A 16,053-nucleotide genomic window follows, 5' to 3' on the forward strand; every position below is an offset into this window, starting at 1 on the left:
CTATAAAATATTGATGAAAGAATCAAAGAAGATCCAAATAAATGAAAAGATAGCCTGTGTTTATTTGCAATTCCTTAAATGATACATGATGGTCAGCATCTTTTCATAAGCTTATTGCCATCTGTAGATCTTCTTGGGTAAGGTGTCTGTTCATGTCTTTCGCCCAGTTTTAAATTGGGTTGTTTGTTTCCTTATTGTTGAATTTTAAGACTCATTTACTTTGGACACATGTTTATAGCATCGTTATCCCTAAAACTGAAGCCACCAAGATGTCTTTTAAAAGGCGAATGGATAAGCAAACTGTGGTACATCCACACAATGAAATAAAAGTCAGTGATGAAAAGAAATGCGCTACCGAGCCAGAAAAAGACACAGAGGAACCATGCAAATGCACATCACTTGGTGCAAGAAGCCGGTCTGAAAAGGCCACAGAGTGTATAACTTCAACCACATGAAATTCTGAAAAAAGTAAAACTATATAGAGACAGTAAAGAGGGCAGTGGTTTCCAGGGGCTCTAGTGGATGTGGGGCGGGATGAACATGTGGAACACAGGGGGTTCAGGGTGGTGACACTATTCTGTATGACGCTGCAGTGGTGGGTACTTATCAGACATGGGCCGAAACCCACAGAATATGCAATGCCTAATGCCAACTATGGACTTTAGTTAGTGACAACATATCAATATTGGTTTGTCAGTGGTAACAAATGTCCCATGTGAAAGCAAGATGTTAATAATAGGGGAAGCTCTGTGTGTGCTGGGGGCGGGTATACGGGAACTTTGTACGCTATCTGCTCAATTTCCTATAAACCTCAATCCGTTCTAAAAAAAAGAAAGCATTTTTTTAAAAAAACACTACAGCAGTTAGCTCTTTGGGAAATTCCACTCACGTCATGGTCATCCCCATACCCACTGATCCCTACGCTCCATGAACCCTGGATAACCCATCGAGGAGAGAAATTCTATGTGCTGCATTTTGTTTTCCTTTTCCCGAGCCTCATTCCTCTCTGTTCCTCAGTAGCTGCCTGGCCATTACTAAGAAATCAAAGGAAGCAGGAAGTTTTGAATGACTCCATAAAAGTGGGAGGAGCCTCTGCCACAGGTTAGGCCAAGAGAGTGCTTCCTGGGACTATCTTATAATAGGAGACCCTCCGCTTCCTTGGAGATTTGCTAAAAGCTATTACTGGACAGAAGCCCTGCTGCTAATATAGGCTGAATGTATGAGCTCCCTCCTGCTGAGCTGTCCCGCTACTCACACTGGGTGTGAGCCACTGGGCGACTCAGTTGGATAAGCATCTGACTCTTGACTTTGGCTCAGATCATGATCTCACCGTTCATGAGACTGAGCCCTGCATCGGGCTCTGTGCGGACAGCATGGAGCCTGCTTGGGATGCTCTCCCTCTCTCTCTGCCCCTCCCCCACGCTCACGCTCGCCCTCTCTCTCTCCCTCTCTCAAACTAAATAAATCCACTTTAAAGAAATTAAGACTAATATCATCATACGATCCATCAAGCCCACTTTTGGGTAAACATCCAAAAGAACGAAAAGCAAGGGCTTGAAGAGAGATTTGTACACCCGTGTTCACGACTCTACTCCAACAGCGGGGAGGTGGAAACAACCCAGGGTCCACTGAGAAGTGGGCGGATAAGCAAAATGTGCCGCGTACATAAAATGGAATATTATTCAGCCTTAAAGAGGAAGGACATGCCGACGCACGCTACAACGTGGGCGGACGTTGAAGACATTACGCCGAGTGAAATAAGCCAGTCGTAAGTAGGCGACGGCTGTATGATCCTACCAGTACGAAGTACCTAGAGTTGCCAAGCTCACAGAAACAGAAAGTAAGACGGCGGCTGCCAGGGCCTAGGGGGAGGGGGAAACTGGGAATTGTTTGACGGTTTAATGGGCATAGAGCCTCAGTGTCGCAAGATGAGAAAGTTCCGGTTGGTTATACAACAGCATGAACGCACTTAACGCTGCTAATCCGTACGCTTAACAAACAGTTCAGATGGTAAACGTTATGTTTCACCGCAGTTTTAAACGTGGCTAAGACGAAGTGTCTCACCCAACATCAAGATGCACGTGGCACTTCTGGGACCGAGATCTGTGCCCTTGACTTGTCCCCTATGCTTTTCAGAGTAGACAGTGATTAATTAATTAATTACATTATATAACGTTTATTTATTTACTTTTGAGACACAGAGAGACAGAGCGCCAGCAGGGGAGGGGCAAAGACAGAGGGAGACACAGAATCCGAAGCGGGCGGCAGGCTCTAAGCTGTCAGCACAGAGCCTGACGTGGGGCTTGAACTCATGAACCCATGATCTGAGCTGAAGTTGGATCTTAACCAACTGAGCTACCCAGAGTAGCTCTGAGAGTAGACGGTGATTTAATAGTGAGAGAGGAGTGGGGTGGAACTGAACATGGGCCATGCATTTGAAAAAAAAAGTCTCCTGCAGGGGTGCTTGGGGGGGGGGCTCAGTTGGTTAAGCATCTGACTCTCGATTTTGGCTCAGGTCATGATCTCGCGGTTCATGGGCTGGAGCCCCACGTTGGGCTCTGTGCTGATGGTGCAGAGCCTGCTTGGGATTCTCCCTCTTTCTCTCTGCCCCTCCCCTGCTTGCACACGTGTTCTCTTTCTCTCTCTCAAAATAAATAAATAAACATTAACAACTATTTAAAAAATTAAGGCAATTCAAATGAGGAAGGAGATGATCTTTCCTAAAATATTTAAAAAAAAAAAGTGTCCTGCATTTTAAATACCTTTTAAAAGTATTTAATGAGTCCATAAAATACTGAGACTTCGACAAATCTACTAATGACAAACATCTGCTCTGGTGACCGCTGGGCTTTGAGGAAGCCTCCCTGAGAAGCCGTTAGCCTGACGCAAGGCTCCTGATGTATCTGGAAACTTCCTTCAGAGCCAGTTCTCAACCTTCATCTTCTGGAACTCAGAAACCCAGTCTCAGAGCACGACCTCCTGACCTCCATCTTCCTCACCCTCCCCCCCCTTCCTCTTTGATTCCTCGTGACCTCTGCTCCCTCACCCACTCCACGTGGGCATTCCCCTTCACCTGCCCTGGCCTGGCCCACCACCTCCTCCAACTCCACCTCTGTCCCTGTCTCCCTGCCACCCTCACACTCTGTCCTCAAGTCGGCCCAGTCTGGTCACATGCTGCTCTCTTCAGGCTCCCCAGCCACCGGTCCCCGGTGCTTGGCTTTTCATTCTACCTTGTTAACAGCCTTCTAGGTCCTCACCTTCTGTGCCCTGTCGCATCCTCCACTTGCCCTCCAATCCTCGCCCACCCTCTCCCCCTGGCCCTCTGCCCCAGCAGGCCGGCCGTGGGGCTGCATCATGAGCTGATGGGCTCCTTGTCTCTGGGTGTGGCCAGTGGGGGATCAGAGATCTGAGCAGGGCAGAGAGAGGTTGGGGTATTTATTCCCCTTGCTCCCTCCCTGTGGGGACACCATGGGCTGGGTCCAACCCTCCACCAAAAGCCACAGCTGCCGTTGGGGATTCCAGGAGATGTAACCCCCTCACCCTTCAGGTCTGGGGGGTGGGGACAGCTCCTCACTCTCAGTGGCTCTGGGTGCCACACCATCCTGGCTGGTTTCTTTAAGCCTGACTGCCTCTGTCGGTGTCCCTTCATGAAGCACCCACTCTGGACGGCCCTCTGCTCCCTGCCAGGACCCAGAGTTCCAGCAGTGAGCAGCTCCCCGGCATGGCCTTCAACTCCCCTTCCTGCAGCTGCCAAGGGGATCAGAGTGGTCTTGCTGTCACCCCGCCTGGTCTGGTCCCGGCTCACCGAGGGGCTCCTTCTTGTATCTTCTGGGGCGAGTCTCTTGCTTCTCTCTGGTTGCTTCCCTTGCAAAAGTGGGTTTGATACGCTGTGCTACACAGGACTGACAAAAGGTACCGTTTGGAGGAACTTTCAAGGCAGTAGGATAACACTTTTTCAGTTAAGTGGGGTCTGCGTGAGTGTGTGTGTGTGTTTGATCTATTTTTTTTACCTTTTGGGTCTTGGCCAGTGCATCCCCCCCCCCCAGCACATCCCCCTTACTGCCTCGAGCAAGAGACGTAGTGCAGAAAGAGTGAAAACTGGGGTTTCCAGAAGAATGAGGATATGGGGAAACAGCTAGGCTCTGGCGAGACGTGAGCCTGGGAGGAGAAGGGAAGGGGAAATGTCTCTGCTTCCCTCTGTCACAGAGACCCTCCCGCCCAGGTCCTCCTGGGAAAGCCCCGTGGAGGGGCGAGGCCTCAGGAAGAGGCTGGTTCCTAAAATCAGCCTGCCTGAGGGTGCTTTCCAGCCTCCGACCCGCCCTGTGTGACCCCAAATTCCTCATCTGTAAAATGGGGAAAATGACAGCGCCTGCCTCGTAGGGATGCCGATCGTCAGGATGAAATGAGTGAACACGCACGGACGTGCCAAGGACGGGGCCGGGCACCGAGCGAGCCCTCGCTGCGTTTCGGACACGTTACTGCTCCCTTCTCCGGCCCGGCCACAGCCTCTGGCTCTGCCGCTGCCGTGGCTGCTTCTAGGCCCCCAGCTCGCACGGCTCCTGAAGATTCTACTCTAGGGCTGGCTCCCTCTCCTTCCCGCGGGGCCGCTGCAGAGCCTTAATTCTCCGACGTGTATTTTCAACCCCTAGCTCGTCCCCAGGCCTCCCTGTGCCCACCTGCCCCTGGATGCTGACACGCTCACCTCCTGCCTCCTGTCCCCTGTAACCCTCTCCGTAATGACGGTAATGGCGTCGTCACACGCCCAGCCCACGGACCACCCCTCTCCACGGCTGCTGACATTGTCCCGACTAGTTCCTCCAAAAAGCTCTCCAACAAGCCCCGTGACACCACACCCTCCCCATGGCAACAGTGCAGCTGAGAGGCAGGATTGACTACAGTGGGCAGAATGGTCCCCAAAAGAGATCTACGCCCAAGGGACCGTGCAGATGTAAAGGTTACTAGTCTGTGATCTTAAGAGAGGGAGAGCATCCTGGACTGAACCCTTAAAAGCAAAGAACTTTCTCTGGCTGGAGTTGGACAGATGAGTCAGAACAGGGGATCAGAGAGATCTGTTGGTTTTCTGTTGTTTTAAATATTTTTGAGAGAGTGTGAGTGAAGTGGGGAGGGGCAGAGAGAGAGGGAGACGCAGAATCCAAAGCAGGCTCCAGGCTCCGAGCCGTCAGCACAAGGCCCGACGCGGGGCTCGAACTCATGAACTGCGAGATCATGACCTGAGCCGAGGTCGGGCGCTTAACCGACTGAGCCACCCAGGCACCCCGGGGATCTGAGAGATTTGAAGCACGAAAAGGCCTTGAGCCAATGCTGCTGGCTCTGAAGGTGAAGGGGCCCACAAGCCCGGAATGTGGGCGGCCTCTTGGGCTGGGAACCACTTCCGCTGACAGCCAGCCCGGAAAGGGGGCCTCAGTCCGTAACAGCACAGGTTAACTTGCGCCAAGCACCCGAACAGATCCGGGAGCAGATTCTCCTTGGAGACTCTGGAAGAGCCCAGGTCCGCTGAGCACCTTGATTTTGACCTGGGGGCCCAGGGACAGAGAAACCAGCTGAGTCCACCCCAACTTCCGAAGTACAAAACCGGGAGACCATCCCCCTGTGTTGTAAATAGAACACAAATACAATGGCCCACATTTACTACGGTACCGACACACCAGGCACTGATCTAAGCCCTTGACAGCGATTCGCTCTCAAAACGCGGTCCCTGCAACCACCCCCAGGGCACGTATACAAAGACCGCAGCCGAGAACAGCTGCATAACTTGTCTGAGACCCTCCAGCCCACGAGCGGAGCCAGGCTCTGAACCGGCCGCCCGGTGGGGCAAGGTCACGCACTTGACTGCTCTGTCCCGGGGCCACTCCGTCTGCTCTTCTCCCACCCAAATAACAAAGATCACCAACTCCTCCCCAGCTTAAAAGCCTTTTGGTGCGGGGGAGGTTCCTCTTCACGTGCTTAGCCTGGCTTCCATTTTGCAATGTCACCACCAACATGCCATTTCGTCCTTTTCTCCCAAGCCAAACTGTTCCCCAAACATCTCTGGACCTTTGCACATGCTTTTTCAACACCTGGGGTGTCCTTTCCTACTTGCTCTGTCTGGAAAATCCCCAGACTTCCTTGTCTTTCCTTCTTTTCTTTCCTTCCTTCCTTCCTTCCTTCCTTCCTTCCTTCCTTCCTTCCAGTGCAAGCGGGGGTGGGGGAGAGAGAGAGATAGAGATAGAGAGAGAGAATCTCAAGAAGGCTCTACCCTCAGGGCAGAGCCTGACACATGGCTTGATCCCATGACTGTGAGATCAAGACCTTGAGGTGAGGGGTGCCTGGGTGGCTCAGTCGGTTAAGCGTCCGACTCTTGGTTTCAGCTCAGGTCATGAGCTCACAATTCGTGAGTTTGAGCCCCGTGTCGGGCTCTGTGCTGACAGTGCAGAGCCTGCTTGGGATTCTTTCTCTCTCTCTCTCTCTCTCTCTCTCTCTCTCTCTCTGCCCCTCCTCCTTTCTCTCTCTCTCAAAATAAATTAAAAAACTTAAAAAAAAAAAAAAAAAGACCTGAGCTGAGATCAAGAGTCAGACACTTAACAGACTGAACCACCCAGGCCTCCCCAGGCTTCTCTTTAAAGAGGCAGCTCAAGTCTGGCCTTCTCTGAGGAGCTCCCTGACCCCCCGAGAGGATTCTTGTGGGGGGCTTCAATTCACAACCCCCACGCTCCTGATCAGCGTCAACATTCCGTCCCCACACAAACCCCCCACTGGAGGGCGCCACCCCAGCTAGTCGCATGAAGGACAATCACAATATGCACGTCGTGTTTCACGGACAGTCCTCACTCTGGATTTCACCCGATGGAACCTCCCTAGCTTAGTGAGCTACTTTGATATTCCAGGGAACTCGGAAGGAATTTCAGATATTCCCAAAGCTAAATTTACACTCAAGGAATGAAACTTCTTCTCTCTGGAACTGCTGAGTCAGACAACCCGGAATCTGAAACTTGGCCCCCACCTCCCCTGTGACCAGCTGTGTGATTTTTCACTTGACCTTTCTGCGTCCCATTTGCACATCTTTAAATGAGGATAACAGTGATAATAGCAGTTCCTACACCACAGGGTTTTTTTTTTGTTTTTTTTTTTTTTTTTTTGGAGAATGTAATTTTCTGCATACATACTCAGGATGTACAATATGTATAAAGTCATGGGAGGTAAAGTAGTCTTTGAATGCATGCTGTAGCTGTTTGTATCATTTGTGTTATCGAAAAGATTGTGATCTTCTGCCTCACGTCCATTGGAATGGCTACTATCAGAAAAACAGGATAAGGGGCGCCTGGGTGGCTCCGTCGGTGAAGCATCCGACTCTCGTTTTTGGCTCAGGTCACGATCTCACGGTTCATGGGATCGAGCCCCGCGCCAGGCTCCGCACTGACAGCTCGGAGCCTGCTTGAGATTCTCTCTCTCCCCCTCCCCCCACCCCTCTCTCAAAATAAACAAATAAACTAAAAACAAAACAAAACAAAACCAGGATAACACAAATGTTGACGAGGATGTGGAGAGAGTGGAACCTTGTGCCCCGTCGGTGGGAATGTAAAAAGGTGCAGCTGATGTGAAAAACAATATGGTGGTTCCTCAAAAAATTAAGAATAGAATTATCGTGCGACCCATCAAGCCCACCTTTGGGTATACATCCAAAAGAATGGAGAGCAAGGGCTTTAAGAGATATTTGTACGCCCATGTTCATGACGTTATTTACAACAGCCCAGAGGTGCAAACAACCTGGGCATCCACTGACAGAGGAGCCGATAAGCAAAATGTGCTGAAAACACGCCATGGAATATACACCACGGATGAACCACAAGAGGGCAGAAGCTGTCTGAGTCCACTTACATGAGCACCTACCGCGGTCAGATTCACACAGACAGAAACCAGAAGGGTGGTGGCCAGGGCTGGCGGAGGGGGACAGGGTTTTGCGAGACGGGGAGCTCTGGAGGCGAACGGGGGGTGATGGCTGCACCAGGTAAATGCATTTATGCCGCTGAGCTATACTCTGAAGAAATGGCAAGATGGAAACTTCTGTGTTATGTGCGCTTTGCCGCGATAAAAAAATAAATAAAACATTTTTAAAAAGCGAGCAAAATGCGATCAGCCCTTTTCTATGAGCTTTATCTCCCCTGGAAGCCCTCCACCTGCCGGAGGGAAGGTAGGTTCAATAAATGGCTGTGGTGGGAAGTGATCGATGAGACCGGCCCCGGGTTCCGGCTGCCAGCTCTCCAACAGGGGAGAGAAGAGTTTCCCGAGGACAGAGGAGACCTGCTCTGTGTCCGGGCTGTGATCTTCAGGGGATTTCTGAGCAGGGGTGAGAATGCTTCTCCGGACCAGGTCCACCTGTCACCCCGTCTCTCAACATGCAGGGGTTCGCTCATAAGAGAAGCACAAATTGGAATGACACGGGTGCGATGTGTCATCTGTTAGGTCAGTGGAGATCCAATCGGTAGACAGCACGCACCGGGGAGGGTTGGGAAACGGGCATCCTTTCTAGCAGGACACCGCGTCGGTGGACCCCTGGTGGCCTATTTGGAGACGCCCATCGGAGGCACAGATGTTCGTGGCCTTTGACACAGCAGATATACCCACACGTCTGAGAAACGACGTAAACGAGGGGACGATCACCGCAGCCTTGTTTAATAATAATAAACAAGAATACGATGTAGGCTCTGATGGTTGTTTTTTTTATGTTTATTTTATTTTTGAGAGAGAGAGAGAGAGAGCATAAGCAGGGGAGGGGCAGAGAAGGGGGTACAGGGGATCGGACGCAGGCTCTGTGCTGACAGCAGACAGCCCGATGTGGGGCTCGAACTCATGATGGTGGTTCTTTTCCAAGAGGCAGCCCAGAACTGGCAGGAGCCAAAGGGACAAGCGTCAACCGGCTGTCTGGGTGCTGGGGTGTGTGTTAGATCCGTCTTGCTCCGTGATCCTGAGATCCCCCGCGAGAAGGGGGTGCAACACGCGAGACTGTTCCCATCGGGAAGAAGCCAGCTGGTAGGGCGCTGTGCACCCAGGGCGGACAGGCCAGGGCGGCGCAAGCACTCCCCCCCCCCCCCCCGTTATTTCGGTCCTTTGCTCTGCTCCTTCACCCCCCACCCTCCCAGCCACAGCGCTGCGCTGCCTTGGGCTGTTCTATAGCTCGGTGTTGGAGGGGATTCAGAAACCTCCCCGGTGTGGCCGGGTGAGTTCTCGGGGAGGGGCGGGGGTGGGTCGGCTGCCCACTGTTGAGCTCTTCCTTCTCCTCGCCTCTAAACAGAGTTCACTGGAACAGCATGCACGCTCCTCCGTCGACACAGGGGCTCCCACAGCATCACGAGGGGGGAGCCACGGGTGGCCGAGGAGAGAGAGGGAGGGCGCCGAAGCACGATCCTGGAGCCATCTCCACGGGACCCCACTCCCGACCTGAGTCTGGGGAGCGTGTCTCATGTGAAGATTCCCAGCGGGGCAGCATGTCTAGGGGTTCACGTTTAACAAGCACTCGGACACGTGCGGAAAATTCGACAACTACGGGCTGGCAGGATTTCTTCACTCTGGAAGAACTGAGCCCCTTTCTCAGCGGAGTCTGAGTAACAGCTCTAAACTCCAAAAATCACAGTTCACAGGCCACAGCCAATCACACAAACTAAAATTCGCGAGGTTTATGTCTGAAATGAGCAAGGCTGAGGCTTTTGAACGGTGTGAAATGCGAGAGGGGAGATTCTGAACGGAGCCCCTCGTTGCTAGTCTGTGTGTGGCAGCCAGGCTGGTCATTTCAAAACTTCCAAAATGGAGGTCGACTCCCTTGCTCAGAATACCCCAGTTTCTTCCCATACTCTTCAGACAGGGTGGCCTGAAGGAGGCCTACTCATTTCTTAAGCTCTCTTCCTTCCCACTCTTCCTTCTGGACACACTGGTTTTCTCTCAGTCCCTTGGGCTCATAATATGCTCCTCTACCCCAGGGCCTTTGCACATGTCCTTCCCTTTCCCCCTTGTCCATTAAGTTGTCCTTATCCTCCATGTTCCTTTTCTTTAGAGCCCCAGTGTGAATAAAACAACATATGTCTCTGTGGGATCCCCTGACTTCGGTGTCTCTCTCCTGGGAGCTTTCTGATTGCACGGACCATGCCTGATTCTGCCATTGCCTTATCCCCAGTTTTGCCTCAGTGCTGAGGCTCCAGGTAAATATTTGTGGAAGGAATGAGTGATAACAGTGGTAAAACCTGGCCCCGCCAACACAGGCTTCCTATTGCCTTCGGGGAACCAAACTCCTTACAGGATACAGAAAAAGGTCTGCAGGGCGAAACCCTGCAAATATCAATATTGGTTTTTCCCTGAGCCAGAGGATGACACGTGATTTTTATTTTCTCCCTTACACTTTGCTTTCTCCCAGTTTTTTTAAAACAATAAGCACGTAACTGCCTTCTGTTATCAGAAAAAGTGAATGGTGGCAACATAGAAGGACATCGATGACCAGAACAATCGGTCAGCCTGGCCAGTTGAGTCTAAATCTCGAGAAGTATGACTGCCTATTTTTTAGGACTTACTCAGGTAAGTAAAACAATCATTTTTATTTGCTGGCTGTGCCCTCTGCCTAATTTTGAAGAAGGCTTTTTATTAATATGGATTTCTGAACTTTGTTTAGGGGAATGACCTATAGTAGCACAAATAACATGAACTATAAATCGACTGTTGAATTATTCCTCAGCGTGGACCATAGCTAACCAAGGGCGATTCTTTTTTTTTTTTTTTTTTGATTTTTTAAAATGCTTATTTATCTTTGAGAGAGACAGAGTGCACGTGGGGGAGGGGCAGAGAGAGAGGGAGACACAGAATCGGAAGCGGGCTCCAGGCTCCGAGCTGTCCGCACAGAGCCCGAGGTGGGGCTCGAACTCACCAACTGCGAGACCATGACCTGAGCTGACACTGGACGCTTAGCCGACTGAGCCACCCGGGTGTCCCCAAGGGTGATTCTTCTAATCAGAAAGACCCAAGGAAGTCAGCAGAGAAGCGATTTCCACTTTGTCTTGTTTTATAAAACTAGAAAATGCTGTCACGTCTGCGGGTTCCAGGTCTTCAAAATGGACCGGTGTCCCTACAACCCTTTTCAAAGCAAATCTCCTCTCCCAAATCCATTTAAGCTTTGGGAAGAGGATTTGTCTAAGAGCAGACAGAAGCACCCATCAAAAGTCTGCTCACAAAATATTTGGCAACTCGTGTGTCATCTGTTCTCTGGGGAGCCAATATAAGCTTGTGCCTCTGGAAACACAGCTGATTGCTTCATAAATCAGTGCGACTGTGGCTGGCGGTGGTGACTTACTTCTTAAACTAAGTCTGAGGCGCGGGAGGCAGTCAATTATTTTTATACGGTGAATGCAACTCAATTCCTGTCTGTGTAAAAATTGTCCTCATTAGTTCCTTTTTCCGTACGGTTCCTCGTCTCGCCCCTGTCTGTGCACTTTTGAGGATTCTTCTCAGTCTCCATTTTATGAGCCCATAATAATGACCGTGGTGTCATTTAGTTAGAAGCACGTGCCAGGCACTTTCTGTGCATTTCTCACGTAATTCTCACAATGATCCTGTCAGGTAAGTGGCTTATAGGCAGCGAAAATGAGCTCGGAGAGATCAAGTCATTTGCTTCAAGTCACACAACCAGCAAGTGACTTAGTGAGATTCAAACCCAGGCCTGTCTGTCTATCTCCAAAGCCTGTGCTTTTAATTTTTTTTAAGTGTTTATTTAGTTTTGAGAGAGAGAGACAGAGAGAGAGAGAGAGAGAGAGAGAATGAGAATGAGCGGGGAATGGGCAGAGAGAGAGGGAGACAGAGTCCAAAGCAGGCTCCAGGCTCTGAGCTGTCAGCACAGAGCTCAACATGGGGCTCCAACTCATAGACTGGGAGATCATGACCTGAAGTCAGATGCTCAAGCCTGAGCTTTTAAACATTACTATAGTTTTCTAATATCATACTCAGGTTCAAAACACAGATCTCTATTTCTACCTTGGCCAGACAGGAAATAAAACTACCCAAGACCTGTCCCTTGTTATGATAAAGAAGAATCTGCAATTCTTTTCCTTTACCCTGACTGTGCACTGAACGGGTTTTCTGTGTCCTTGTAGGGAGACCACACCATGGATGAGAACCTCAAGGGGAGGTCCACTGACTTATTTTTAAGTCTGAGAGTTTATGATAAACACTCTCAGAAACTAGGAAAAGGCAAGTATGAAGACTTACGTTGCTCTTATCACTTTTATGCAACAGAATGCTAGCCAGTGCAATAAAGCAAAAAAATGAAATTAAGGGTATTCAGATCTCCTTTCCTGAAAGGAGAAATAAAACTGTTTTTATTTGTAGATGGCATGACTGTTTATATATAAAATCCCAACAAATCTATAAAAACTTTCTAGAAAGCTCAGTTACAGTTGCAAGATATCATTTAAGTATACAAAAATCAATTGTTTCTCTATATTGTCAATGAACATGGGGATACCAAATTAACACTATAATACCATTTTCAAGTTTATTTATTTTGAGAGAGAGACAGAGTGGGGGAGGCGCAGAGAGAGAAGGGGAGAGAGAGAATCCCAAGCAGTCTCCATGCTGTCAGCAGGGAGCCCAATGTAGAGCTTGAACTCATGAACTGTGAGATCATGAACTGAGCTGAAGTCAGATGCTTAACTAACTGACCCACCCAGGTGCCCCAACAATATAACATCACTTATAATCATTTAAAAAAAGATAAGATATTTAAGTATATATCTAGCAAAACATGCACAGCGCTGGTATGCTAAAGATGACAGAGTATTTGTGGAAGAAATCAAAGACCCCCTGAAAAAAAGGAGAGACATACCATGTTCATGGATTGGAAGACAATATAGTAAAGATACCAATTCTCATACTGATTATAGGCTTATATACAATTCCTATTAAAATTCCAGCAAGAGGGACACCTGGGTGGCTCAGTCGGTTAAGCGTCTGACTCGATTTTGGCGCAAGTTATGATCCCACAGTTTTGTGGGTCTGAGCCCTGAATTGGGCTCTGTGCTGGCAGCATGGACCCTGGTTGGGATTCTCTCTCTCTCCCCCCCTCTCTCTCTCTGCCCCTCCCCCTCTCATGCTCTCTGTCTCTCTCAAAATAGATAAATAAACTTAAAAAAATTTTTTTAAATTTTTTTTTAACGTTTTTATTTATTTTTGAGACAGAGAGAGACAGAGCATGAACAGGGCAGGGGCAGAGAGAGAGGGAGACACAGAATCGGAAGCAGGCTCCAGGCTCCGAGCCATCAGCCCAGAGCCCGACGTGGGGCTTGAACTCACGGACCGCGAGATCGTGACCTGAGCCGAAGTCGGACGCTTAACCGACGGAGCCACCCAGGCGCCCCAAAAAATTTTTAAAAAAATAAAGAAAATTCCAGCAAGATATTTTGTATATATAGACAAGCTTTTACTAAAATTTGTGTGGAAAGGCAAAAGAATTAAAATAGGTAAAGAGACATTTTTTTAAAAAAGAAAAATAAAGTGGGAGGAACCGCTCTGCCCGATTCAAGACTTTGCATAACTACAGTAACGAAGACCATGTCGTATTGGTAGAGGGACAGACACCTAGATCCACGAGACGTAACAGGAAACTCAGAAACAGCTCCCCCACAAGTATGGCTAAGTGGTTTTTGACAGTTTCAAAAGGAGTCCAATGGAGAAAGGATGGTCTTTCCAACAAATGGTGCTGGAGCCACGTCATATCCACATGCAATCAAAATGAACCCGGACCGAAATCTCACATCGTATACAAAAACGAACCCAAAATGGCGCATAGGTTTAAACATAAAGTATCTATCAAGCTTTCAGAAGAAAATGTATGAGAAATCCTCGGGAATCAAGGACCCGGTGACATGTTCTTAGACATGATTCGAAAAGCATGAGACTTCAAAAAACCTGAAATTTATTTTTCGAAAGTCAGGTAAAATAAAAGACAGTGATAACACGAGTTGCTGGGGAGGATGCAGGGAAACCGTGTCTCATACACCGCTGGTGGGAATGCAAAATGGTCCAGCCGCTCTGGACAACAAGTCTGGCACTTCCTTTGGAAACCATACACTTACCACATGATCCAGCAAGCACCCTCCCGAGCATTTATCCCAGAGGAACAAAAACTTGTGTTCACACAAAAACCTGTGCACAAATGTTCATAAGCAGATTTATCCGTAACAGCCCCCAAATTAGAAACAATCAGAATGCCCTTCAATACGTGAACGGTTAAACAAACGGAATATTACTCAACATCTATACCACGAAATATTACTCAACAATAAAAAACAACAGGTGATCTCAAGGACATTATGCTGAGTGAGGGGAAAAAAAAAACCACAAACGACCTCAAAAGGTCACCTGGGGTATAATCCATTTATATAACATTTTCAAAATGTTATACACATCACAACAGTCTCCGAAAGCTCTAGAAAGGGCGAGAGGCCGTTGCCCAAGCCAGGTACTTCAGACGGCCCTCGCTGTCAGGCCCAGAGCAGGGGTCAGACACCTGCTCCATGCCCCCCTTCTAAATGGGTGCTGGGGAGGGGACAATGGGTGGGACATCTGTACACGTGGCCAGCAGAGGACAGAGGGCACATCACACTTTGCCTCATACCCATCCCTGCTACACACGCTGGGAAGACCCAATATATTCGGCGGTTGGGTTACTGGCAGCACGTGAAACACAGATGTAAGCCAGAGGGTGCGCTTTAGAAGAGCCTGGAATCCACACGAACGAACGGTAAGGCTGCGTGGAGGGGGGCGGGGGGAGGTGCTGGGAGCGGCGGGAACAGCTCTTACCTCTAAAACAAGGTCTGAGTCTTCATGCCTTCCAACAGTAGTGCTTTTATTCAGGACAAAAAAGCCTTCTGCGCTCTTTAGGTAGGCTTTCATACTGTCTGCTTTCCCTGTATAAGGTTTTCAGAAAAAACTCCGTCAGGAAAATGCAGTCTTCTGGCTACTCAACACCACCACATTGAGAACGGGATGAAACGCACCGTATTGTTCCAAGGAGAAATCAGCAGGGGTAGGGGAAGGTAGACGGACTTCCCCGATGATCACACTGTTGATTCCGCAGATTTCTGAGACTCCCCTTTTAAACAGTGACATTTAACGAAGGTGAGCTTGGTTCTGACAATCAGACAGGAGACTTTTTTTTTTTTTTTTTTTTTTTTTTACGGGACTCAGAGCACAAACCACCAGTAGCTGAAAAAACCCAACGACAAATCTGAATTCCACTGATAATCGCTGTGCGCCTCCCATTAAGCACAGGGGGAGTTATCTGACACAGCAAGTAATCGTGTTCCTAACCCGCCCGCCCCCTACTAGCTCTGTGACTTTGGGTGAGTTACTTCTCTCTCTATGCCTCAGTTTCCTCATCTGTAAAACGGGATCAAGAATACTCTGTACCCCGAAGGGTTCCATGAGGATGAAATGCAAACATACGTGTGAAGCATTCAGAGTGGACATCTGTCCTATTATTATTATTGTTCCAAATCTTGGATCTAAAGAATTCTAAGCTTCTACAGAATTCCTGAAACTGATGAGTCAGTCGGTGAGGGAATGGACTTTAAATGATACTTTCTTTGAATCATCGTGAGTCACTCCGTTCCTTGATACACTTAAGGGAAGAGGGGTGACTTTGAAAGGCAAAGTATTAAGACTCTAGCTTGGAGATATGATCAGGACTCTGCACCTATGTTCCCCCAATGTTTTATTAGGAAGATGTCCAAGATGCAGGACCGCTGAACGAACTCCTTCCTGTCCACCACCTAGATCCTACAAGTGACATTTTGCTATTTTTGCTGTACCACACCTCCATCCATCTATCCATTCACCTAACCATTTTATCGCCTGGTGCATTTCAAAGTAAGTTCTATACTGGTTTCCTCACATGGAAAAATGTCAGTGACTTCAGTAGGATCCAAAACGCTAATAATTCATATGGTGCTTGGATTCTGATTCGAGATACGTCCAGTCACACAGTGTGACATCCCCCATCGCCACGGCCAGGCCAAGGAA

General features: G+C 48.9%; 1 protein-coding gene across 1 annotated transcript in view; it reads right to left on the reverse strand.

Annotated features, from left to right (window-relative positions):
* FHAD1 (forkhead associated phosphopeptide binding domain 1) overlaps positions 1-15,141 on the reverse strand; it is a 118,295-nt gene extending 103,154 nt beyond the window's left edge. Inside the window, 2 exon segments of the mRNA XM_047085238.1 lie at positions 14,833-14,939; positions 15,030-15,141. Coding sequence (XP_046941194.1) covers positions 14,833-14,939; positions 15,030-15,141 — 219 coding nt within the window.
* Positions 15,142-16,053: the final 912 nt, after the last annotated feature.

Source organism: Lynx rufus, unplaced genomic scaffold (genome assembly GCF_022079265.1).
Source record: "Lynx rufus isolate CCGP_SWC_20201006 ecotype Redwood Valley unplaced genomic scaffold, mLynRuf1.p SCAF_2, whole genome shotgun sequence".
Lineage (NCBI taxonomy): Eukaryota > Metazoa > Chordata > Mammalia > Carnivora > Felidae > Lynx > Lynx rufus.